We start from the raw sequence: 23,705 nt of genomic DNA, 5'->3' as shown, positions 1-23,705 counted from the left end.
ATGTAGCTGGCTCGTTCATATAACTGTTTATGTGAAATGAAGCGAAATTTTGAAATGTCATAACTTTCTTATTTTACATCCGATTTTGATGAAATTTTCAGTGTTATGCTTGTTGAATTTTTCTCTTTTTATTCAAATCAAGTTTTTGTTCGGGTGGACTTGTCCTTTAATATTGTGAGTGACTCGTCCCCTTCTCCGACGAACCTTTCGACGATGGCATGGTCAGACTGAAACGGCCAGCACAGTTATCAGGAGCCTTATCAGTAGGCTATAGTTTATAACAATTTTTATGCAATCAAGTATCCATTATTAATGGAAAAGCGTACAGGGTGAGTTGCACCTCTGGACCAACTATATAAAAAAAATCCTCTCAAAGGTTTTTATTATTGTCTTTTTTTCAAACACCTGTAGTGTGATAATTAATTACATTTGACATTTTCACATTTAGTTTCTTTTCACAATCTGATAATCATTCCGAGGCAATATGACCGTATATACAGGGTATCCCTCAGTATGCCACTGTTCAAAGGCACCACTACCTTCGTAGCTAGGATTTGAAAAAAAACACGCTCGATCTTCCATACTTTGGTTAAAAACAATGTTCTTGCCTAAAGAGAGCATATTGAAAAGGAACAACAGAACTATGCAAGCAAATAAGTAGATTTGTAAATGTATTCTGACCGCATAATTCGAAAATTATGGCAAAGATATAAAAAAGGTTAAGAGGAAGTCTGCTGATTAGCAAGAAGTCTGACCATCATATTTATCATTTTATGCCACTTGGCGCAAGCCTCCTTTTTTACCCAAGACAAAAACATTCCGTGTTCGCTCAAGCATGAATGAAACTAAATTATTTTAATGGCATTTGAAGGATAAGACTCCAGAGCACTTATTGACACCAAAATATAGCGATCATAATTTGAAACAAAAATTTTATAGACTTTTCAAATCTGTCCCGTTTTTTTTTTACGCACTGTATAAAAGAGAAGAAGGGAGAGAAAGAAAAAGAGAAGGAAAACAATTAGCAGGATTTGGGAAATGGGGAGAGGGGAAAGAAAGAGAAGGCAAATTGAGAGAAAGAAGTGGAAGGGAACTGAAAAGGAAAAAGGGGAAAGTACAAGTGAAATTCCTTTTCCCCTTTCGCGCGCTTTTTAACACAGTAAAAAGAAAATAAACAAGGCTGTTTACTATATGAACCTATATTACACTTATTGTTTAAACAGTTTAAATAAGTGTTTAAATCTTAAGCAACAAAGTTTAATTTTCAATATCAAATCTTCAATATAATAAACATGATTGTTTAAACGGTTAAACAAATACTGTAAGGTTCATATGGTAGAACAGCATTGTATAAAATCTCAAACAGCATTTTTACTGTAACGAAGAGGGAAGAAATAATCCGTGCCGAACCGAATTCCTGTCAGTACCTCTTCCATATCGGGAATAGTCCAGATTGGACCTTGTTGTTTGGAAGTGCCCTTTCCCAAAAGCTAACATAGAGGGCACATGTCTCCCAATCTCTAATCAGCGACAATCCACTCATCTTCGCTCCGATCCCCACCCCGTCCCCACCAAGCGAAGATGAGTGGATTGTCGCTGATTAGAGATTGGGAGACATGTGCCCTCTATGTTAGCTTTTGGGAAAGGGCACTTCCAAACAACAAGGTCTAATCTGGACTATATCGGGAAGGGGGTGGGGTTGGGTAAAAATGAAGCAGTCTGGATCCGAAAAGACCTCACTCTGATTACTTGTCCCTTGTAGTAATTGAGAGATAAACAAGTACAGCGAGAACATAAAGGAAAGATAGAAAAAATAAAGGAAAAGAAGGGAAAGTAAATAAAGAGAGGGGGAGAGATGTAGATAAAAAGAAAAGAAAACAGAGAGAGAGAGAAGAAAGGATGTATGTATCGGTTGTAATTTTTCAACAACATTATGAATCTATGGGTCGAGACGGGCACGACCCTCAATTGGCGACAAAAAAGAGGGGGATGGGGAAGAAACCCAAAAGAAGAAAAAAGAAGGAAATTAAGAAAGCCAAATTGAAGAAGTGGGGGAAGACAAGTGACCATGCAGGGTGGGAGGAGGGGAAAATTGTTATTAGTCAAATCGTCCGTATAAAGATCGAGATTGATTGATTGCTTGATTGATTGATTGCTTGATTGATTGCTTGATTGATTGATTGATTGATGGATTGATTGATTTATTGTTACAATGTAAGACAATTAAAACCAACAAAAATATAAATACACAGAAATTTATAAAAGGAACCCACTGATGTAAAGCAAAGCTTTTTAATATGGGTTTCCTGCAATAAGTAGTTGATTGAATCATACCTTTCATCAATGAAATTCAAATCGTGAATCAAAGAGATATGAACAATGAAAGAGAATACTAAAGGGGTCAATCTTTTTATGCCTCACTCACTATGTGAGAATTCACACAATATGTTATACCATACCGTTTTAATTGACTAAATAATATTTTTTGAAGAAAAAGAGGCTTTATTTTATTTTTTTAAATTTGATTTGTTGTTTTCTTCTGCATTCGTAGTAATTTTCATAAAAAAATTTGTTTACTGCGGGGCGTTTTTTTTTAATATTAAAAATTTTGATTATGCTGCATGTCAAAAGGGGGAGGGTACGAGCCGGATGTGCCCCCCCCCCTCCCTGGATCCGCCAGCGCCTGTGTTAGGCCAAACCATTAATTGCTTGTGGAAATTTATTCGTTTAATTGTCCAACAATAAATATTATTTTGATATTTGTTTATGCTTCCTCGATGGCGCATATCAATGCGTATAGTTTTTTTTTATCAGATTCAGAATAATATCGGCAACTAGTTAGAATAATACACGGGGGGGGGGGCACTTACATTGACGAGTGGATACCATGCGCGACCAAAAAAAAGATGTTTTTTTCACGATAGGGCACGTTACGTACGTAAAGTGATAAGGGTGTCAAAAACACAAAAATAATAAAAAAAAAAGGTATCTATATCGCTAGGAAAATTACGTGTTTAGGGTCAAATTTGCGGGGATGATAAAGCAAAATTAAAATGCTTTATAAAGCATGTCCTTTTGCCCCAACACTTCGTGTTTAGAGTCCGATTTGCGGGAGGTGTAGAAGGTGGGGTCGTATTAAACCAAATAAGGTAAAGGAGACGACCGAAGGACCCGTAACAATAAAACATTCCTGTACTTGTTTAGGGGTTCATTTCAGGGAATATTTGCCAAGAGTATCCAATACTTGTTTTGGCTTTCCAATACTTGTTAAGGGTAGGGTTTCACACGCCAAGACTTGTTAAGGGGTGCATTTTCAGAATATGGAAATTACGTGTTTAGGGTGCTTTTCGAGACCCCATGGTCGCGCATGGTATCCACTCGTGAATGGAAGTGGCCCCCCGGGGAATAATACCTATTGCAGAGTATCGGCCTGTTATTAGACACTTTAGATATTCAGATGAAAAGGTAATGGTCAACTCAATATACTACTATTTTATGATATGATTTAGATAAATGCTATATCACGATTAGTAACTGATAAGATGAGAACGGATGAGAATGAGTTTCCCTTACAAGAAATTAAAACTTCACAGCGGCGTTATTTTATGAACCAAAAATTTTGAAGGGCCAAAAAAGAATCGACATTCTTATCAGCACACAAATCTAAATTTGTGATAGATTTTAATTCTCTTTTTTTCTTAGTCGTAATATTTTTTAGAGGGGGGGGGGGGCAGAAGGCCGGCGCCCCCAAGGAGTCCATATAGCATAGCCACTATAGCTGAGTTTTCGTGTAGACCCTACAGGCCCTATAAGCCTATTTTTTCAATGAAACTATATTCGACTTTTAGCAAGCAAATAAAAAAGTAAAACGTAAATAAATAAATTTAAAAAAAAAGATTGGTCGCGGGGTCGCCTGCAGGAAAGATTGCATCAGAAAAGGCGTGTTCGCAAAGAAATACATCGGATATCATCTATGGAGCCATACGAACATAACGTACACAGACAAATTGGCATAGGGGCCCGAGTTATTTCGGATGTACTTTCTTTTATTACGCGTGTCAGACAAACAAGTTCAATCAACCAGTGAATTTGTGAGTATGAATTGCACAATCTTGCTTGTTATTGCATTCATTACTTTGGCGTTTTGGTATATATATAGAATCGTCATTTAATTCGAATCCTGATTATTTTGAAGTTTGCACAGGTTACAGCCATGGCAGGGAATGACGAAGGAACACCCAATCTGGCTCAGTCTCAGCCGACCGCTGCGGGATCTACGACTACGAGCGACCCCAACCCCCCAGCTTCCGGGGCCAGTGCGGCTGGACAAGCCGTTGAGAAAACAGAGGCTCAGCTGAAAAAAGAAGCGAAAAAGGAGGCACAAAGACAGGCAAAGCTGGAGAAGTTCAAACAAAAACAAGAAAAGCAAGCTCAACAGGAAAATAAGGGTGGAGAGGTAAGAACGGCTGAAACAAATTTTATGAGTCTGGCTTATTTACAACTTCTCTGTCTCAGAAGTTGTTGTACTTGTAGCCACTCATTCAATGAATGAGTTGTTCTCACTTTATATATCTCCATGTGTGGCAAAGTTTGGCTTATTTTCTCTTTTTCTTTGGGGCAAATGCTTGATTTTTTTACACCGACAGTTTCCATTACACCTATTATTCATACAACTTGACTCTTATTTAAATTTGATTCTTTAAATTATTTTTTTCTTAATTAAAATTAGAGATCAAAAAATGAAAATTTTCTTGCCATATTACTTTCCACCAATAGAGGGCGTACAAGAAAATATGCCCAAATTTCAAGTTTTGAGCGCTCTGGTGAATACAAAAATTATTCCCAAGTTACTAATGAAAAATAAATTGCAACTGTATGCAAATTAGTAATTTTGGTCACAAAAGTGATATTTTAATGATATTTTAAAGTGTGTGCTCTGTACAACATTGGCATACCATAGTCCTACCTGTAGATTCCCCACAGGCAGGGTGGTAGCAGTGAACAAGTGGTTGTAGCCACAGCAGACATCAAATTTGATTTCTGACATTTTTGTATTACCGAATGCGCGCATTGTAGCGTCAGAAAATAATTTCATACACTCAAAACTTTGCAAAATTCCTCCAAAGGGAACCTGGATAGAAAGATGATGAAAAATGTTCAAAAACACATTTTCAAAGTATTAATACCGGTATTCTAAAAATAATAAAATGTACAAATAGCTCATCAGTAATTTTGTTGTTTTCTCAACTTTTCCCATAGAAAACACATGTTCGGTAATACAATACCTTTTTCAAGTGACCAAAATATTTCACATGCGAAGAGGGGTCTGATAGGAAGCTAATATCGTAAAAAGGAAAAACAATTTCTCCCCAAAATTTAAATATTTATATTTTGTAGGTAATTGTGTATTTATGGTGAATTTTATGAGAATAATTGTGTTTGATGTGATTGAATTCATGAAAAGTGTTCGGTAATATGATCCACTACCATACCAACATGATTTTAAAAGGAATAAAAACTTCTACTTTTCATTCTAATTTCACTCCATCTATCCTCTGGTTAGTCTAAAAATTCGTGATTTGTAGCCAGTATCGGGGTCGGAGTGGGGGTCCTCACATATATTATTTCACTGCCGATTCCAAAACATTGCAAAATGCACATATCGCAGCTCTAATTATGGATATTCATAATAGGACTATAAAGTATTGCATGATCGAGATCGCCACAGATCTCGTTCTATAGTTAGTATAGCCAATACTTGTTAAGGGGTGCATTTTCAGAACATGGAAAATACCTTTTTATTTAGAGTGTTTTTCAAATCCCCATTGTCACGTATGGTATCCACTCGTCAAGAAACTTAGCCATAAGGGTAATCAAGTATTACTGAGCATCCTGCCTGAGTTTCAGGTCATTTAGGGTCAATGAACTTTGAGCAAGTTGGGGGTATTTGTTGAATTACCATCATAACTTTGAAAGTTTATGGATCTGATTCATAAAACTTAAACATGAGAGTAATCAAGTATCACTGAACATCCTGTGGGCATTTTAGGTCACATGACCATGGTCAAAGGTCATTTAAGGTCAATGGAATTTTGCCATGTTGGGGGTATTTGTTGAATTAACATCATACCTCTGTAAGTGTATTGGTCTAGTTCATAAAACTTGGACATAAAAATAATCAAGTGTCACTGAACATTTTGTGAGAGTTTCAGGTCACATGACTGAGGTCAAAGGTCAATGAACTTTGGCCATGTTAGGGGTATTTATTGAATTACCATCATGACTCTGTAAGTGTATTGATCTAGCTCATGAAACTTGGACATAAGAGTAATCAAGTATCACTGAACATCTCATGCAAGTTTCAGGTCACATAAACCAAAGTCAAAGGTTATTTAAGGTCAATGAACTTTGGCCATTTTGGAGGTAAGTATTAGATTGCTGTCATAACTTTCAAAGTTTATAGATATAGATTATAAAATGTAGATGTAAGGGGGGGGGGGGGCGACATGTATCACTGACAAGTTTCACATGATCAAGGTCAAATGTCATTTATAGTCAATGAAAATAGGATATCATATGAATTGTGTTTTTTGTGAATAATTATGTTATAGTAGTTTTCAAAGTAAGCACTGCTGCTATATATTGAATCATGTGATGCAGGTGAGACTGACAGAGGCACTCCACTTGTTTATTTATTTTTTAAGTTTTCAAATTCCGACAGTGGTCAGGTACGCTCAGCCCCCCTCCCCCCATTACCTGCCCCTCCCTCAGATATACTTGTGGTATTTCCTCATTTCTTTCTTACTCAACTCAGTTGCACAACATAATTATTGAAAAAAAAGTTTCTTTAACTTTGTCTTTGGTTCTGTTTGTTGTTTCAAACAGGGCAAGAAGGATAAGAAGAAGAAAGAAAAAGTTGCAATAACTTATGACAAAAATATTCCACCGGGAGAGAAAAAAGGTAAGGTAACTTTCATTATTTTTTTCATTTTACCTGGAAGCACATATTTCTTACTCATTTATTGGGCAAATTTATAAGAAAAAAATGTCCTTGATTATATAAATCAAATTATTTATAAGCATTTTATTCTCAGTGATGATATGATAGACAATGGACAATTACATGTAAATTCATGATGCTTCAATAGGGACAGTGATTTTCCGTTTCAAAAAATTGCCTTTTCCGTTTCAGAAAATCTCAAATTCTGTTTCAGCATGTCAGAAAACGGAAATTCCGTTTCCCCATAGACTTTGTACACACGGAAAAGTGACAATTCCGTTTCCACATTGAATAGCAAAATTACACGTACCGTACACTCGCACTGGTCAAAATTGTATCTGCTACTGTACCAACAACACAATAGAATCCGTTCTAATCGGATCTATGCGGGTATATATGATATTTTTACAACGAAATTTAGCATGCATACATCCTCACCTTTCACATTATTAGCATTATTTCACGGTGAAATGATATTTCATCGATAGTTTTGGGGGATTTTTGACATCGTTATCATCAGTCAACGGCGTTTGCCAATCCGCCATCTTGGATTTTAAGACCACGATATCGTACTGTTACATCTTCAAACGTAGAGGGCGGCAACACACGACCGTGTAGTTGAACAATATGATATACATACAGTGCAGTGAAGCGCCCAACCCGGCTTGGCCGGGTACGGGGTACAATCGAGTGTGCTGATGTCGAGTGCAGTCACGATGTGTGAATTTGTCATGATTGTAGCGAAGTGAGATCGTGTTTTCTGGGGTTTTGTGGCCATTTAATATTCTCATTTTGTTGTGATTTTGGAGTAATTTGTGTTGCTATTCTGTGTATTTTGAGGGAAAATACGTTTTCCGTGATTTTCCGTTTGAAATGCCACTTTCCGTTTCAAAAGGCCCTTTCCGTGAATTCCGTCCGTTTTCCGCGATCGCGGAAAATCACTGTCCCTACTTCAAGTGATTTTACAAACCATCATAAAACATGATGCATGCTTATAGGTTAATGATGCAATGGCACAAGTGAATGTACTCCCCCATGGTTAGGAGGCCTATTGGCTGAACTACTAAGCGATGATGATGATGGTGATGATGATGATGATGATGATGATGATGGTGATGGTGATGATGATGGTGGTGGTAGTGGTGTTGGTGGTAGTGGGGTGAAGATGATGATGATGGTGATGATGAAGATAGTGGTTTTAAATTGTTAATGAAAATTCAGTTCATGGTACTTAATAATACAAACATCAAGAGCATTCTATCACTTCAATTAAATTTGGTTGAATTACATTTCAGATGTGAGTGGTGCCCTGCCTGATTCCTACAGCCCTGCCTATGTAGAAGCTGCTTGGTATTCATGGTGGGAAAAACAGGGCTTCTTCAAGCCAGAATATGGAGTAAGAAACTTTGTACTTCAAAAAATATTTTGCCATTGCACTATAGTGACTTTAACTTACGTGCAGGCCTTAAAGGACAAGTCCACCCCAACAAAAAGTTGATTTTAATAAAAAGAGAAAAATCCACCAAGCATAACACTGAAAATTTCATCTAAATCTGATGTGAATTAAGAAAGTTATGACATTTTAAAGTTTCACTTAATTTCACAAAACAGTTAAATTCACATCCTGGTCAGTATGCAAATGAGGAGACTGATGGCGTCATCCACTCACTATTTCTTTTGTAGTTTATTATATGAAGTGTTAAATATTCTAATTTTCTCCTCATTGTCAAGTGAAGCAATGGGTATTTCCTCCATGAACATGTTGAATCAGCATTGTTAAATGCTATATGGTTCAGTCAAGTTCGTCCTTATAGTCAAATCCGTAAAAAAATGAAATATTGTATAATTCAAACAATAGAAAACAAAAGAAATAGTGACTGAGGGACATCATCTACCTCATTTGCATGTCACTGAGTTGTGCATACCACTGTTTTGTGAAAATAAGCATAACTTTGAATTGTTACAACTTTCTTATTTTACATCCGATTTTGATGAAATTTTCAGCGTTATGCTAGTTTGATTTTTCTCTATTTATTAAAATCAACATTTTACTGGGGTGGACTTGACCTTTAATATGTGACAATGTAACACATATGATGAATGTGTATTGATCTGTCTTTTCAAAGTCTTGAATTTGTCAAGTTTATCAATTATATAATTTTTTTTTTTTGGGGGGGGGCTAATAATGTGCTATTTTAAAAACTTTCTAAGGCAAAATCCCATTTACGCAATGCACTCCATGATTTCATGAAGGGAGTGTTGACTCTTGTTGAATTTCTTTACAACTTTTACTGTTGGATTGATTTGAAGGAGAAAGAATGAAAACCTTTCAAAGTTAGCTTTAAACTATCCCTTTCTCTTTTTCATTTTTTTTCCATTATCAGGGGCCTGTTTCATAAAGGACTTGCAACTGTTGTAACTTTGCCATTATGGCAACTACCATGGTAACCTTGATTTTGATTGGTTGCTGAGCCCTGTTCCCATGGTAGTTGCCATTAAGGCAAAGTTACAACAGTTGCGAGTCCTTTATGAAACGGGCCGCAGGGGCTCATTGCAGAAAGAGTTGTGTTCAAATGCACCTACAAATACCAAGAGCTTTCTCAAAATAGGTGCTTCTTATTGGTTTGAACATCGAGTTGCCTTATATTGCTCAAGTTTGATCGTAACTCTTTCTGCAACTGAGCTGGCCCCAGATCTCTATGTTCAGTTTGTGTATGTTAGCAAGTAAACCTGGCAAAAGGTTTGAATTTTCAAACTCATTACTTGCAGGGTAGAGATTTGACAAATCTGAAGAAGGAGGATCTTTTCATGATCTGTATTCCTCCTCCCAATGTGACCGGGTCTCTGCATCTCGGCCACGCCTTGACGAATGCCGTTGAAGATGCCCTCACAAGATGGTCAGTACCTTAGAACGCACTACAAGTTAAGGGTTTACGTAAAATCAGTTCCCCCTACACAAGTGGGCAACAATTTCTTGGCACTGTTACTCTTCATTTTCACATCTCTATATTTGAAAACAATATTTTCAAAAAGTTCCACAATTTGAATGCAGTGGTAAAGCATTTCAGAAATTTTCTTGTTTTCAAAATTGATTAATATTTTTCTTCTCAAATAGGCACAAATTTAATTTAAATATCACCATAATTATAGTCTATTAAGGCCAGAAAAGCAGTTCAGATTTCTAATTATTTTCTAAATACATTATCTGTACCTCAAATCAAGAAAACCACTCATTCTTCACTCAGTACAATTATTTTGGATCCCCCCTTGTTCATAGTTGAAATAGATATTTACTGAAAGACTAAAAAAAAAGAGTGCTGGGGAGAGGGACAATATTTTCTGTTACATTGGCAGAGCTGCCAAGTAGTACTGATTTTCAGTATTTAGTACTGAAAAATGAGAAGAATACTGATGGTTTCATGCAAAATACTGATTTCTCAAGTTTCAGTCTCATGTGTTGTCCTATGGTATTTCTTTGAAAATACTGATTTCCTCACCAAAATACTGATTTTTAGCTTTAAAAATACTGAAATGTTCTTGTTCAGGTTGGCAGCTCTGCATTGGCAACAAGAAGTCGTAAGTTTTTATTTTGTCTCATAGTGCTTAAAATGTTGACTATCATTCATACATAATCATTTGCATGTTGTAATATTTCCCAATTTGTATATCGAAACTGTATGTTGTGCACTGCACTGCCAATTTGAACATAATTTAATAATAATCCACTCCTTGCTCTCAATAGGAACCGCATGAAGGGCAAGGTGTGTTTGTGGAATCCTGGATGCGATCATGCAGGCATTGCTACTCAGGTGGTAGTGGAGAAGAAGCTGTGGAGGGAGAAGAAGATCACCAGACACGATCTCGGCCGAGAAAACTTTGTAGAGGAGGTCTGGAAGTGGAAACATGAGTGAGTGTGGCTGAAGGGGGGGGGGAAGATGGTAATGAAGATGTTTGTTAAATTACACATGAGTTTAGTTCACTGCCTGGTCGTTGTTGCCTCATTATAAAAACTTTGAATAACTAATAATAATATGTCCATTTATATTACTATGTGCATATACTCAACTGCGCTTTGATACTTGGTATCATATTACCCCGGCTGTAGCTAACCCGCCATATTAATAGGCGCTAAACCGTTCAAGGAATAAATCCTACCGGGTACCCATTCACCTCACCTGGGTCGAGTGCAGCACAATGTGGATAAATTTTTTTTTGAAGGAAATTACGCCATGGCTGGTATTCGAACCCACGACCCTCTGTTTCAAAGTCCGGAGACTAATCCACTGAGCCACAACGCACCAGATGTGTGCTTTGGTAGTTCATACATTGTTTTTCATAATCCACAAGAGATGGAGGACTGACTTTCTGCTTATTTTCTCAGTGTTGTCACAGCAACCTTGGCCACTCCAACATGGTTGTACTTACAGTGGTTATCAAGTTCCCATAAAATACAACCGGAACCAACTGCTGCGCTCTCGGACTATTCTTAACCCTATCTAGGCCAGGGTATTTTGGGAGTTCATATGGCCGGGGGGATGCCTCCCAGCCCCCCCCCCTTGAGATCTCGGCCGTCGACCGCGCGATTGCGCCGAAAATTGGCATGCGGGTTGTCTTGGACATAATCTACAAAATTGTATAGTAATTTATTATATGCAAATTGCTATTAAGTAATTATGCTAATTTATGCGTAATTAATATGCAAAATCATACTTTTTCCTCTAACTCTCTTAATAAAGCTCTAAATCTTCTAATTTTTGGTAGAAGACTCTTTGTGGTGTTCTTAGCAAGTGTACATGAACAGAAGTGTGATATGAAATCATTTTTGTTATGTATTATATTGTTTTGTTTTTTAAAATGAAATTTGTTGGGGACTCTTCTGAGATCATAAAAGCATAAAATTAATACCAAGCCCCCCCCCAGCCTTTGAGGCTTCTTAAGAGATTAATCTGATATTTTTTAAATGATATCCCCACCCAGGAAAGGAGGAAGGATCTATGATCAGCTGAGAACCCTTGGCTCATCAATGGACTGGGACAGGGCCTGCTTCACCATGGACCCCAAACTCTACAACGCTGTCCAGGAAGCGTTCATACGGATGCATCAGAACGGCACCATCTACCGGAGCAACCGTCTCATCAACTGGTCCTGTACCCTCAAGTCTGCCATCTCTGACATCGAAGTAAGTCCGCAAGGCAGGCATGCCCCCCCCCCGTCATAGTCTGCAGGCACATGTCCTAAATGACACTCTCATCACATACTTGCCAACTAGTCTGCTATGCAAACCCTTCACTCACGTTAAGTGGTCTGAGGGCGCAGCCTACAGTGACTTGCGTACAGGAGGCCTTCTCGCTGAAATTGAAACAGCACGCCCTAAGTGTGACTAGTCTTGAATACCCACTTATTAATCAAATTTCAATCGGGGTCTGTTCGTGCAGACTACCGGTACTTGCCAATTGTCTCAATATAGGGGAGTCCCAATTTTTCCTATGAAAGAAAAAGCCGCTCCAACCACTGCCCCTAATTTCAGGAAAAAGCTGTCTGCAATAATGTATAGGAAACTCTACATTGCACTGGCGTACAGATGAGGGGTGTGGTGGGCCAATGACCCCCCCCCCCCAAAAAAAAAAAAGAAATCACAATCAAGAAATAAAAGGTAAAAATAAAAGAAAAGCAAAGAATAAGGGTGAAGTATGAACATTGTATTCGGAATTGTTTGTCAAAATCTATCACAAAAAGGGGTTTTTGTATTAAAAAGTTCAAAATATTTGCTCACTTGCTCTGCTTGTTCACAGCTTTTTTTTCCATGCAAATTTTGCACAGATTTTAAAATAAAACATGAATGATATTGATTCGATGATGCACCGAAATGAAGTTGTTTTTCCTCCCGATTTTTTCAGGGCTTTGAATTAATTATTTTTTTGTTACAGCTAGCCAAATTAAAGAAATGAATTTAATTTTGATGACACAGTGTATTTATTTTCCAGGTTTTCTAATTTTTTATTTGTTATTTTTTTTAATTGTTTGTTAGGTAGAGAAGAAGGAATTGACTGGGAGGACTTACCTATCTGTGCCTGGCTACGAAGAGAAAGTTGAATTCGGTGTCCTAGTAGAATTTGCCTACAAGGTTCAAGATTCTGGTAAGACGTAATCTTGATATTGGACTGTTGACAAGTCATGTGATAAATGGTTTGACCCATCACTATTGACCAGGGGCCTGTTTCATAAAGAGTTATAACTTTGCCATTATGGCGACTATCATGGTATGCTTGATTTTGATTGGCTGCTGAGCCCTGCTGCCATGGTAGTTGCCATAATGGCAAAGTAATAACAGTTGTAATCCCTTTATGAAACGGGCCCTCGATGCTGTTTCCTGTTTTTCTGAGCCATTCCTCAATAGTTAATCCTTCAATCCAAAGTGTATTCATGAACCTTTAACTCAAACTGCTTAATGTCATGTCATAAAATACAAGAGAATTAGTGAGACCTCATCAACTCTCATTTGCATATCACCTGTGATATGCTTAACAATGTTTCATGCAAATAGGTGGAACTTATAAATATAACAACTTTGAATTTCCCTTCTTTTACATCTGGGCTCCGTAACACGAAGGTTTGCAATGAATTGCAAATGTGAAAGAACCGCGCTCATTGGCTCCCAGTCAGTATTACAAACAGAATGCGCATACAACGATGATCTTGATTGGTCATTGGTATTTAGCGATTGATTGCAAATCTTTGTGTTACGGAGCCCTGATCTTCTGTACTATGCTTGTTTGATTTTTTTCCCCTTTTCATTCACATTGACTCTCTGTTGATGTGGAATTGACAAAAAGCATAAATTAGCCTCTATCCACAGCAGCTTTAACTAGATAAATGTGAGATTGTTTTTGTTGAATATTTCTTGCTATGTTGTTGACTTTTAGGGGAAGTGAAGATATACAGGTATACAAAATAAAGGTTGATTTATTTTTACCAGAATAGATTTATTTTTAAAAGTTAAGGAGCTTGTCGCTACTCTTCTTTAGAAAACAGTTTATTTTATGATCAAAATACATATTTCACATAGAGGAGGAGCTGGTTGTTGCGACGACTCGTATTGAGACGATGTTGGGTGATACCGCCGTCTCCGTCCATCCGGATGATGACCGTTACAAGCATCTACACGGGAAGCGGGTCATTCACCCATTCAGGAACTGCACCTTGCCCATCCTATGCGATGACTTTGTTGAAATGGGCTTCGGAACAGGTAACTCAGTGGGTGGTATCGATGACGGCGATGATGATGGGGGTGAAAATTGGAGAATGAGGATGCATGGATGGGGAAGCGGACAATGATGGTGATGAAGAAGATGGTGGTGGTGGTTATGATGAAGATGTTGGTGGTGATGATGATGAGGATGATGAGGATGATGATGATGAGGATGATGATAATGATGATGATGCGATGATGATGCAGATGATGATGACGAGGATGGTCGTGATGACAATGATTGTGTTGATGATGACGATGGCGACGGCAATGATGACGATAATAGTAAGTTTGATGATTGTGAGAAGGATGATGATATTTATAGAATGATGTTAATGATAATGACAAAGATATAGATCTTGATAACAGTAAAATGTTGATTGTGATGATGTTGTTGATAATGGACTTTACAAAAAACCATCTGTAAAACATACAATTCATTTCATTCTTCCATAGCTGTTCCTGTCAATGTGAACAGTAAAAGACTTTTTATCAGAATTATCGTTACGGCAGGCAGTGGAATAAGTTTGGTTTTAATTGCTCTCACTGATGTGTTTCTTAGGTGCTGTGAAGATCACACCAGCCCACGATCACACTGATTACCAGGTTGGCAAGCGTCACAATCTAGAATTCCTCAACGTCATTGATGACGATGGTAACATCACAGAAGTAGGCGGACGGTTCAAGGTATGGACTTTGTTTCCTTTTTGTTTGTCTCTCTAGGTTTTTTTTTAAGTTGTGTTGTCTTAATCATTATCATTTAAAGGAACTTATTTTGTTTTGTTATGCATCTACGAAATCACATTTTATTTCCAGTATTTGGTTCAACTTGTATGTACAAATTCACAAAGGTTGTTTTTGATCTGTGGCTTCAAATATCATGCTTTATGCAGACTTCATCCTTAATCCTTAATCACACTCTATTCAGAAGGCAGATTGATAAAGTGTCCAATAATAAATGCACGGTTTTGCCGGAGGATAATGAATTAACTCTTGCCATTAGGGTTTATACTGCAAACAATTTATGTATGTTAAATGTGGCCGTAGTAACATATGTCTAGTCAAAAGCATGGTGTTATAGAAATGTGCATTCATTATTGGATGCTATATACATGTTGAATTTAACATGCTCGATACAAAAAAAAAAAATTCTGCATTACCTATGGTTTCAAACTCCAGATTCAAAAGCACCTTCTTAATTTGGGTCAATATGTTTCAATAATGTGAAATTGATATAATTGATGGAAGCTGTTTGCAGTATTTCAGCGATTATATTTTATATTTTGAATTTCATTTTTCAGGGAATGAAGAGGTTTAACGCCAGACGAGCTGTCTTAGAAGCACTGAAGGAGAAAGATCTCTACAGAGGCACAAAGCCAAACCCTATGGTGGTCCCAACATGCAGGTAATGCATTTGTGGGGGTGTTTTCCTTACAAAAATATAAAACGTATGAGTATTATGTTAATGGTTATGATACAATGATGATGATGATAATATAATGTTGATGATTGATAATAATAATAATAATAATAATAGCGGTATTTATAAAGCGCCTTTTGCCTGAGGATACAAAGCGCTGCTATTATTACCCCGGCTTTAGCTCGAGCTGCCATCACCGGCGCTCAGTGCATGCAAGGAATTAATCCTGCCGGGTACCCATTCACCTCACCTGGGTCGAGTGCAGCAACTTGCGGATAAATTTCTTGCTGAAGGAAAACACGCCATGGTTAGGATTCGAACACATGACCCTCTGTTTGAAAGGCGAGAGTCAGAACCACTAGACCACGACGCACCCGCTGATGATGATGATGATGATAATGATGATAATTATGGTGATGTTGATGGATGAACATATTGATGATGGTTTCGAGAATGATGATAGTGATGATGATGACGAGAATTATGTTGAGGATTATGATGATGATGATGATAACTATGATGATGATTTTGAAGTAGAGTATTATACAAATAACGGTGACAATGATGATAATACTTATTGAAGATGTTGATGATAATGCCATTGATAATATTGATAATAATATTTGTTTATTGTGGTGATGTTTTTTATTATAAACAATGCACACTAACTGTACTGTATGAAACAAATCATCTCATTCTTCCTCAGCCGTTCTAAAGACATTGTAGAACCGTTACTGAAGTCTCAGTGGTTTGTGGACTGTCGGGAAATGGCCAGGCGAGCCGTAGAAGTAGTAGAGAACGACACACTGAAGATCGTCCCTGAGATACACAAGAAGACTTGGTATTCTTGGCTCAATAACATCAGGTAGGAAATTGGATTCCATTTTATAGAGTGATAATGCTAAATTTTCCAAGTTCCAATGTTTCTGTGGATCAATTTCATTAAGGTGCTACATGTACATTTGAAAATTATCATTATTAACTGGGGGCTACAAGCTGAGTAGGCTGGAATGATTTGCTTCACATTTGCAGCAATTAGCTTTATTTTCTCCCGCTGTGTAATGTAAAATGAATGCATATTCATTCACTGACATACCGACACATCAATACCCATTGCATAATCCAATGAAATGCCTTTAACCCTAAAAACACCGGGGGGCTGATTCAAATCCACCGCACAAAATTTTTTGACCGCGTTGCTCTCTGACTTTTTACATTCAAGTCTCGCGCAACTTTTGAGACCAAATTTGCGACTCTCGGGTACGTGGTTTCGAAATTACGCATCATTTTGTAAGTGCATGCAGACCCAAAATTGCACAAAAACGTGAATTTGTGTACAAATAGCCAAAATTCATAAATGTATCATTATTTTTCCTTTTACTGATTGAAATCAATTAATTCCATCTTATTTATGGTCCAAATAAAGTCCCTGACAATTTCCATTGAAAAAAACAATAAAAAACCGAAAGTTGAAAAACAGAGAAATACATAAGAAATTTAGAAAACAATAAAATACATAAAAATGAATATGATTTTGAAAATTTATTTTAGTACATTTGAACAGATTCATATAAAGTGTCTGTGTATAAAAAATTATCATTTTAGGGGCATTATTTAGTTAATTAAATCAAAATTTTGATGTTACGCATCAATTAGCAGTGAGATTTTTCGCAGAATTTGAACTTGTAGTTCTGTAGATTATGCCATGGGTAACGCGCATGCCAAGTTTCGTCGCGATCACGTGATCAACGGCCGTCTTCTTGGGCATCGAAATAGCCCAGTCTATTTAGGGTAAATCTTATGTCAGTACTTGAGTTACTATGATTTGAAACCAAACTGGTCTATGGTGTATGCTCCATGCCATATTCAAGGGGAATCTAAACCAAACTAACCTTGTAAATATTTCATTTAGCTCCATTTCCTTGTGGTTGCCAAGCTTTACACACCACAAGTTAACAAAAATGAACAGGATGAATTCCTTTCTCCAGTAATGTAACGCATGGCTTCACTCCTATTAATCTCTGGAATGCTATTATGACATGAATTTGCTCCATCTTCAGTTGGCCGTCAAAACCTCATATCTTAAAATCAAAGTCTTTGACGAAAACTATTAAAGACAAAGCTGCACATAGCATTATTCGCAATGGTGGCAACCTCATGTCTAAAAATTTGGTCTCCTACAATCTGTAAAGAAGTATTTATAGGCAAAAGAAGCTTGCTACTTATGCCATAACTCCACAATGGAGCTTTTCCTGAGCTCTCCTGAAAAGTTTTGAATTTTAAGGTACAAGCTTTTTTTGAAGGACTGCTTGGTCTGCTAAGGTCAGGCGACTGGAATGCTGAAGTTACTATTTTCCTTAAAAAATTGATTAGCAAACCCTTCTATCCACAGAGACTGGTGTATCTCAAGACAGCTGTGGTGGGGACATCGTATCCCAGCATACTTTGTGACAATCAACGACCCCGGTGTTCCTGCCGGAGATGTAAGTGCAATGAAAACAAATCTGATTTACACAAATTGCAATAGGGATGGGCAGGCATGTATTAGTCTGGAGGGCAAACCCTTCTCTCGAGTTCAGTGGTCTGGATATGCAGCCTACAACGACTTGTGTACTGAAGGCCCTCTCACTCAGGCTTGATTTCTTAGCAGGTTATGCAGACCCGAAATTGAAACAGCAAGTTTTGATATATGCTAGTCTTGTGTGAAGACCCATTTGCTGATCAGTTTCAATCAGGGTCTGTGCCTGTAGACTAGACAGGCATTCATGTGATTATGTATGTGTACATTCAATAAATGTAGATGAATACTTTGTATACTTAAAAACTTCGGCAGTTCTGTAAGTGACAGAAATCTGGGCCCCATCTTACAAAGAGTTACGATCGATACGATCAATCGTAACTATGGAAATCCATCAGTGTCATAATTTTGTCTACTGGATATCTGTAAAATGACATTTGGTAACGAATGGAGAACACACCAAATTGTCAAGAAATCAATGAATTTATAGATATACATTCATATCTAGAAAAAGATTTTGAACAAACATGCATTTTATATGTTGACGTTGCTGGCCGTCCATAGTTGTGATTGATGAAATCAGTCACAACTCTTTGTAAGACAGGGCCAAGGAATGCCAGTCTACTGGCAATGGCCTGATTTCAGACTCTGATGAAATGATATGGTTTGCTGAATTTGTTTACATTGCACTTTCTTAAGCTGAGTGTATCAAACTGTGAACAATAAATTTTCTGAGATGAATTTGATGAATCTGTTCCCATACCAAAATGAAAGACTTGATTTTTTCTAATCATTTTCTTTTTATCTCCTTCGTACATGCATTTGTATTGTAATTATGTAGTCTGATGTGTTTGTAAACGCTGTGATATAGTTTTACAATGGAGAGCGTACTAAATGCTAGTTATTATTAGTATTATTATCATTATTATTATTATTTATTAATTATTGTTATCAAAGTACAGGAATAGCTATTGAAGACCTCTTCAGTAAAATTTATGCAGAACTAATAGTAAAGTAGTGACATTGTTAGCAATTTTCTTGAAGTAATTTTGTGTCTTTTTGTTGAACACAGGAAACTGATAACAACTATTGGATCTCTGCCCTGACTGAAGAGGAGGCCAGGCGGAAAGCTGCAGAACGCTTCAAGGTCACAGAGGAAAAGATAACCCTCAAACAAGGTTAGAAAATAAAAGTAAAAGCACTGGAATCTGTAACAGGGGGGGGGGGGGGCGCTTACATTGACGAGTGGATACAATGCACGACCCAAAAAACATGTAAAAAGGATATCTTTTTCAAGATCGGGCATGTTACGTAGGTAACGTAATAAGGGTGTCAAAAACACTAGAATAATGAAAAAAGGGTATCTATTTTTGCTAGGAAAGCTACGTGTTTAAGATCAAATTTGTATTGGTATAAAAAAAAAATAAAGACTAGTCAGCACTACCTTGGTTAGAGTACGATTTGCACACGGTGTGGGATGTGGGGCCGTGCTAAACCCAATGATGTAGGTAAAGGTAAAACCGACAACAGACGTCCGTGACATAATTAAAATATCGCTGTACTTGTTTAGGGGTTCAATTCAGGGAATACTTGCCAAGAGTATCGTTTTGTTTCCAATACTTGTTAAGAGTAGGGTTTCACACGCCAATACTTGTTAAGGGGTGCATTTTCAGAATATGGAAAATATATGTTAAGGGTGCTTTTCGAGACCCCATGGTCGTGCATGGTATCCACTCGTCAATGGAGGTGCCCCCCCCCCCGATCTGTAACCTAGAGTAGAATAGGGTAACATAGGCGCACCTTACAAGGATGGTGGATATGTGCACAATATAATTTAAATGCCCTATATCATCATCGTTGTTGTTACTATCATTGTAATATTCATTATCATCATCAGCATCACCGGTGTGTAGGCTCAGTTGGCCGCGTCAGACCAAAAGACGTTTAAAAGTTGGGAGTTGCTGCTACCCTGTTTGGCGTTCAACGATTAAAGGGATAGAGCCTCATCGATCTGGCGCTGCACAGCGGCTGCCGGGCCCACGATGAATTGGGCAAAGCAAATTTTTGGAGTATTTTATTTCATGTCTATTTCGAACAATAAATTATGGATTTTTTTTAATTTTATAACACTTGTTTTATGTCCTCTTTTGCCCTTTATAGATGAAGATGTTTTAGATACCTGGTTCTCCTCGGGAATATTCCCATTCTCCATCTTTGGATGGCCCAATCAGGTATGTGAACCGTGTTATTAGTAGCAAGTTACCAGCTATTGTTATAAGCCACTGAAATGCTGCTATTTGATTGGTCTAGGGCATATCTGTTGAGAAGAAATGTTATTAAATGGGACGTGTATATCAAGAGGCCCAAAGTCAGACAAAAATCAAGGAGTTGGTTTCGTTGGTGTAACTGTAGCTTTAAGGAAAGCTACTTTTTTCCCTTCTTTTCCTTTTCTCTCTATGCTATCTACTGTCCTGTACTATTTCTTATACACTTAGTTTTCCTAACTCATCCGGCCCGAAAGGCCTGCTGTTGGCATTTAGATATGTACTTTTCATGCCAGGAACATGGGATTTAATTCTATTCTATTTTATTTGAATATTTACATGTTATAGTATAATCATTTTATAGTGATCTTTAATCTTTATGTGGATTTTCTGTCTTTATTATGCCTGTTTTGGTATGTTGTTAATGATTTGATGTTTTGTTTTATGGTGAATAAATTCCAAAGGAAAAAAAATAGAAAGAAAAAAATTGTTGATATTTCATCCTCAGACAGCCGATCTGAAGTCCTTCTACCCCGGCACGCTCCTTGAGACTGGCCACGACATCTTATTTTTCTGGGTGGCCAGGATGGTGATGATGAGTCTGACCCTGAACGACGTCCTCCCGTTCACGGAGGTCTACCTGCATGCCATGGTGCGGGATGCGCATGGAAGGAAGATGAGCAAGTCCCTCGGCAATGTGATCGATCCTGTTGATGTCATCAAAGGGATTACCCTTGAGGTGAGTCACGTGATTGTTGTCTGCATGTTGGGTGGGGAGGGATAGATGGGGATGGGGATGAGGTCTGGGAGGAGGGAGGGGGGGGTAGAAAGGTGAGTATTGTATTACCCAGTCTGTGCATAATACACCTTTGGATATGAAGGAAGATTTATCAAGTGTCCGGACAACGTGGCTCAAACCTGTTTACATCATGAAGGGGATTATCCTCCAAGTGAGTTTCTGGGATTGCTTTCTGTTCCTTGCAAAATGTGGGGTAAGGGAGGGGAGAAGGAAGAGGATGACTACATGTGTACACCATTGTATATGATGGAGTATCGCAACGGAACACTTCATTATCTTGATTATAATGCTTACATTTTTCACTTTCATTGTTTTATCTTTTTTCATCTGATATTGTCCAGTTATATCATCTTATGTTATTTCACCAGATCAAGCTGGTTCGTGGTCAGCCCTTTCCCATTCTTAATTTTCCTCCTTTTTAAAAAAATATTTTTTTGTCTTGTACTGTCCTGTCTCTTATTTTGTCTTGTCTTCTATGTTGTGGCATCCCCTCTCTCTGTTTTTATTTTAATCTTCTGTCTTGTGCAACATATCCTTTACAACGAAGACCTCTTTGTGTGAAAAGCCTTGCATTTGTTCAGTAATTATGTTTGCATCAATATGATTTCTTTTGTTCTCTTTTTCTTTCCTGTAATACATACATGTACGCATATAAGAATAAGCCAACTATATTTTCTTCATTTTCAAGGGGGATCCACACTTTACAAGCTTTGCTTTTTAGTGGATCCCTCTCATTTCCATTTATGCTCTATGTTATACTGTTTTTATTTTTGTTTTAAGAAGTAAGAATGCCCTTCTGTAAAATTGTACTTGATTGGTATTACTTTATACTACTTTGTATTATGTATTGAATGGAAATGAAATAAAAGAATTGAATTGAATTGAAATTGGAAAAAAATATCTATTAAGTCCCTTAGCAACGGGATAGATTCTGTTGTTGTCATTAAGGGATTACTATCAAGGTAATTGTTACTGTATTTGGCATCTTGTGGGATAGGGGAGGGGTAGCGAGGGGTGTAGTGGGAGGTAAACGGGGACTATACACCGTTAGTTTGATGAAGATTTATCAAGTTACTTTGCAATTTGATCGATGCTGTTGATGTCATCAAGGGGATTAGCGTACCCTTGTTTTGAATAATCTTGGTCCTGATCCTGCCGTGATCCCATATCTGGATGGCAGATGAGGTTTGAAATTGGAATAGGCCATTGTCTTTATTTAGAGTCAGATTCAGAATATGGCTCTACAACTTTTGTTTGCTATTGCATATTAAATCTATTGCTAGAGAATTTATTACAACACCGATATCCTTTTGACTGTTTGTCTCCTGCAGGAGCTACACAGGATCCTGGAGCAGGGTAACCTGGATCCCAGGGAGGTGGAGAAGGCCAAGAAGGGTCAGAAGGAGGACTATCCTAACGGGATCCCGGAGTGTGGTACAGATGCCCTCAGGTTTGCCCTCTGCGCCTACACCTCACAAGGTAAAATCCTGTCCATCTAGACGTATTACCCTGTCATATTTTGACTTGTTTCATTACACACCAGGGCACCCTTTGATAAAAGTTACCTGTATGGTAACTTTGCCTTCTTATGGTAACTTTCTCTGAATGCTTGATTTTGATTGGCTGATGAGCATTGTTACCATGGGAGCTATTATTGGATAGCAAAGTTACCATAATAGTTACTTAAATGGAATGGAGCTCAGAAGGTAAAATCCTGCTTGTCAAGCTTGAATTTGCTCTTGTTTATAATATACCATACAAAGTAGTGTACATGCATACTCCTGTCTGACTTATTTCATAGTACCTCACATGGTATATCCATGTCGGTCTAGGATCCTGAAGGCATGAATATATATATAATTGATAGATATGATCGATTGCAACTTTTTTATACAGATTGTTTCATAGACTTACAATTATGATTAATTTGTTGATTGATTGTAATTTTATATCACAGGGCTGAGGAGCTTGTCATATTACACTTTAATTGTGGTGACCTGCTCATGTGTATGTGTCATTAAAACACAAAACCATTAAAGCAATGAAAAAGATTGAGACATTGGAAGCAGTGGATTACATTGTAGTAAATGGGAAAAATACATCCCATAGTCAGAAATTTCAATTTATACAATGGTGATCATTAAGTAGGTCCGATTATCGCATTGGGATTAGAGATTGCCAAGTGCATACATGTATGTGTAAAAAAGTGTACAGGTTCCCTGTATGTACTGTATGTGAAAGGAATACATTTCATGCTGTAGAAGTGTGGCAGAGAGAGAGAGAGAGAGAGAGAGGAAGAGGAGGCAGTGAGAAAGAGGTGAAAGGAAAAAAAATGAGGAGAAAATAAAATAATGGAAAACATCACAGAGGACCCGAAGAGCAGTGCAGAGCTGCCAAGTAGTATGGATCTTCCATACTAAGTACTGAAAAGATAGAATAATCCTGATAGTTTGAT

General features: G+C 37.5%; 1 protein-coding gene across 2 annotated transcripts in view; it reads left to right on the top strand.

Moving 5' to 3' along the window:
- Positions 1–4,006: 4,006 nt before the first annotated feature.
- Positions 4,007–23,705, top strand: part of LOC121428363 (valine--tRNA ligase-like) — a 29,534-nt gene continuing 9,835 nt past the window's right edge. Inside the window, exons 1-17 of one of the 2 annotated variants that reach the window (XM_041624944.1) lie at positions 4,007–4,091; positions 4,196–4,456; positions 6,886–6,961; positions 8,296–8,396; positions 9,770–9,897; positions 10,743–10,907; positions 11,978–12,179; positions 13,029–13,137; positions 14,067–14,246; positions 14,812–14,936; positions 15,551–15,654; positions 16,376–16,534; positions 18,062–18,152; positions 19,260–19,365; positions 20,348–20,418; positions 20,960–21,190; positions 22,582–22,729. In XM_041624944.1, the coding sequence (XP_041480878.1) occupies positions 4,035–4,091; positions 4,196–4,456; positions 6,886–6,961; positions 8,296–8,396; positions 9,770–9,897; positions 10,743–10,907; positions 11,978–12,179; positions 13,029–13,137; positions 14,067–14,246; positions 14,812–14,936; positions 15,551–15,654; positions 16,376–16,534; positions 18,062–18,152; positions 19,260–19,365; positions 20,348–20,418; positions 20,960–21,190; positions 22,582–22,729 (2,314 nt within the window). In that variant the 5' untranslated portion in view covers positions 4,007–4,034. The remainder of the gene's footprint in view (positions 4,092–4,195; positions 4,457–6,885; positions 6,962–8,295; positions 8,397–9,769; positions 9,898–10,742; positions 10,908–11,977; positions 12,180–13,028; positions 13,138–14,066; positions 14,247–14,811; positions 14,937–15,550; positions 15,655–16,375; positions 16,535–18,061; positions 18,153–19,259; positions 19,366–20,347; positions 20,419–20,959; positions 21,191–22,581; positions 22,730–23,705) is intronic. The other variant, XM_041624945.1, reaches the window with a different exon arrangement.

This window comes from Lytechinus variegatus, chromosome 15 (assembly GCF_018143015.1).
Source record: "Lytechinus variegatus isolate NC3 chromosome 15, Lvar_3.0, whole genome shotgun sequence".
Taxonomy (NCBI): Eukaryota; Metazoa; Echinodermata; class Echinoidea; order Temnopleuroida; family Toxopneustidae; genus Lytechinus; species Lytechinus variegatus.
Note: the sequence above shows the minus strand (reverse complement) of the source record. Positions and strands in the feature narration are given on the sequence as shown.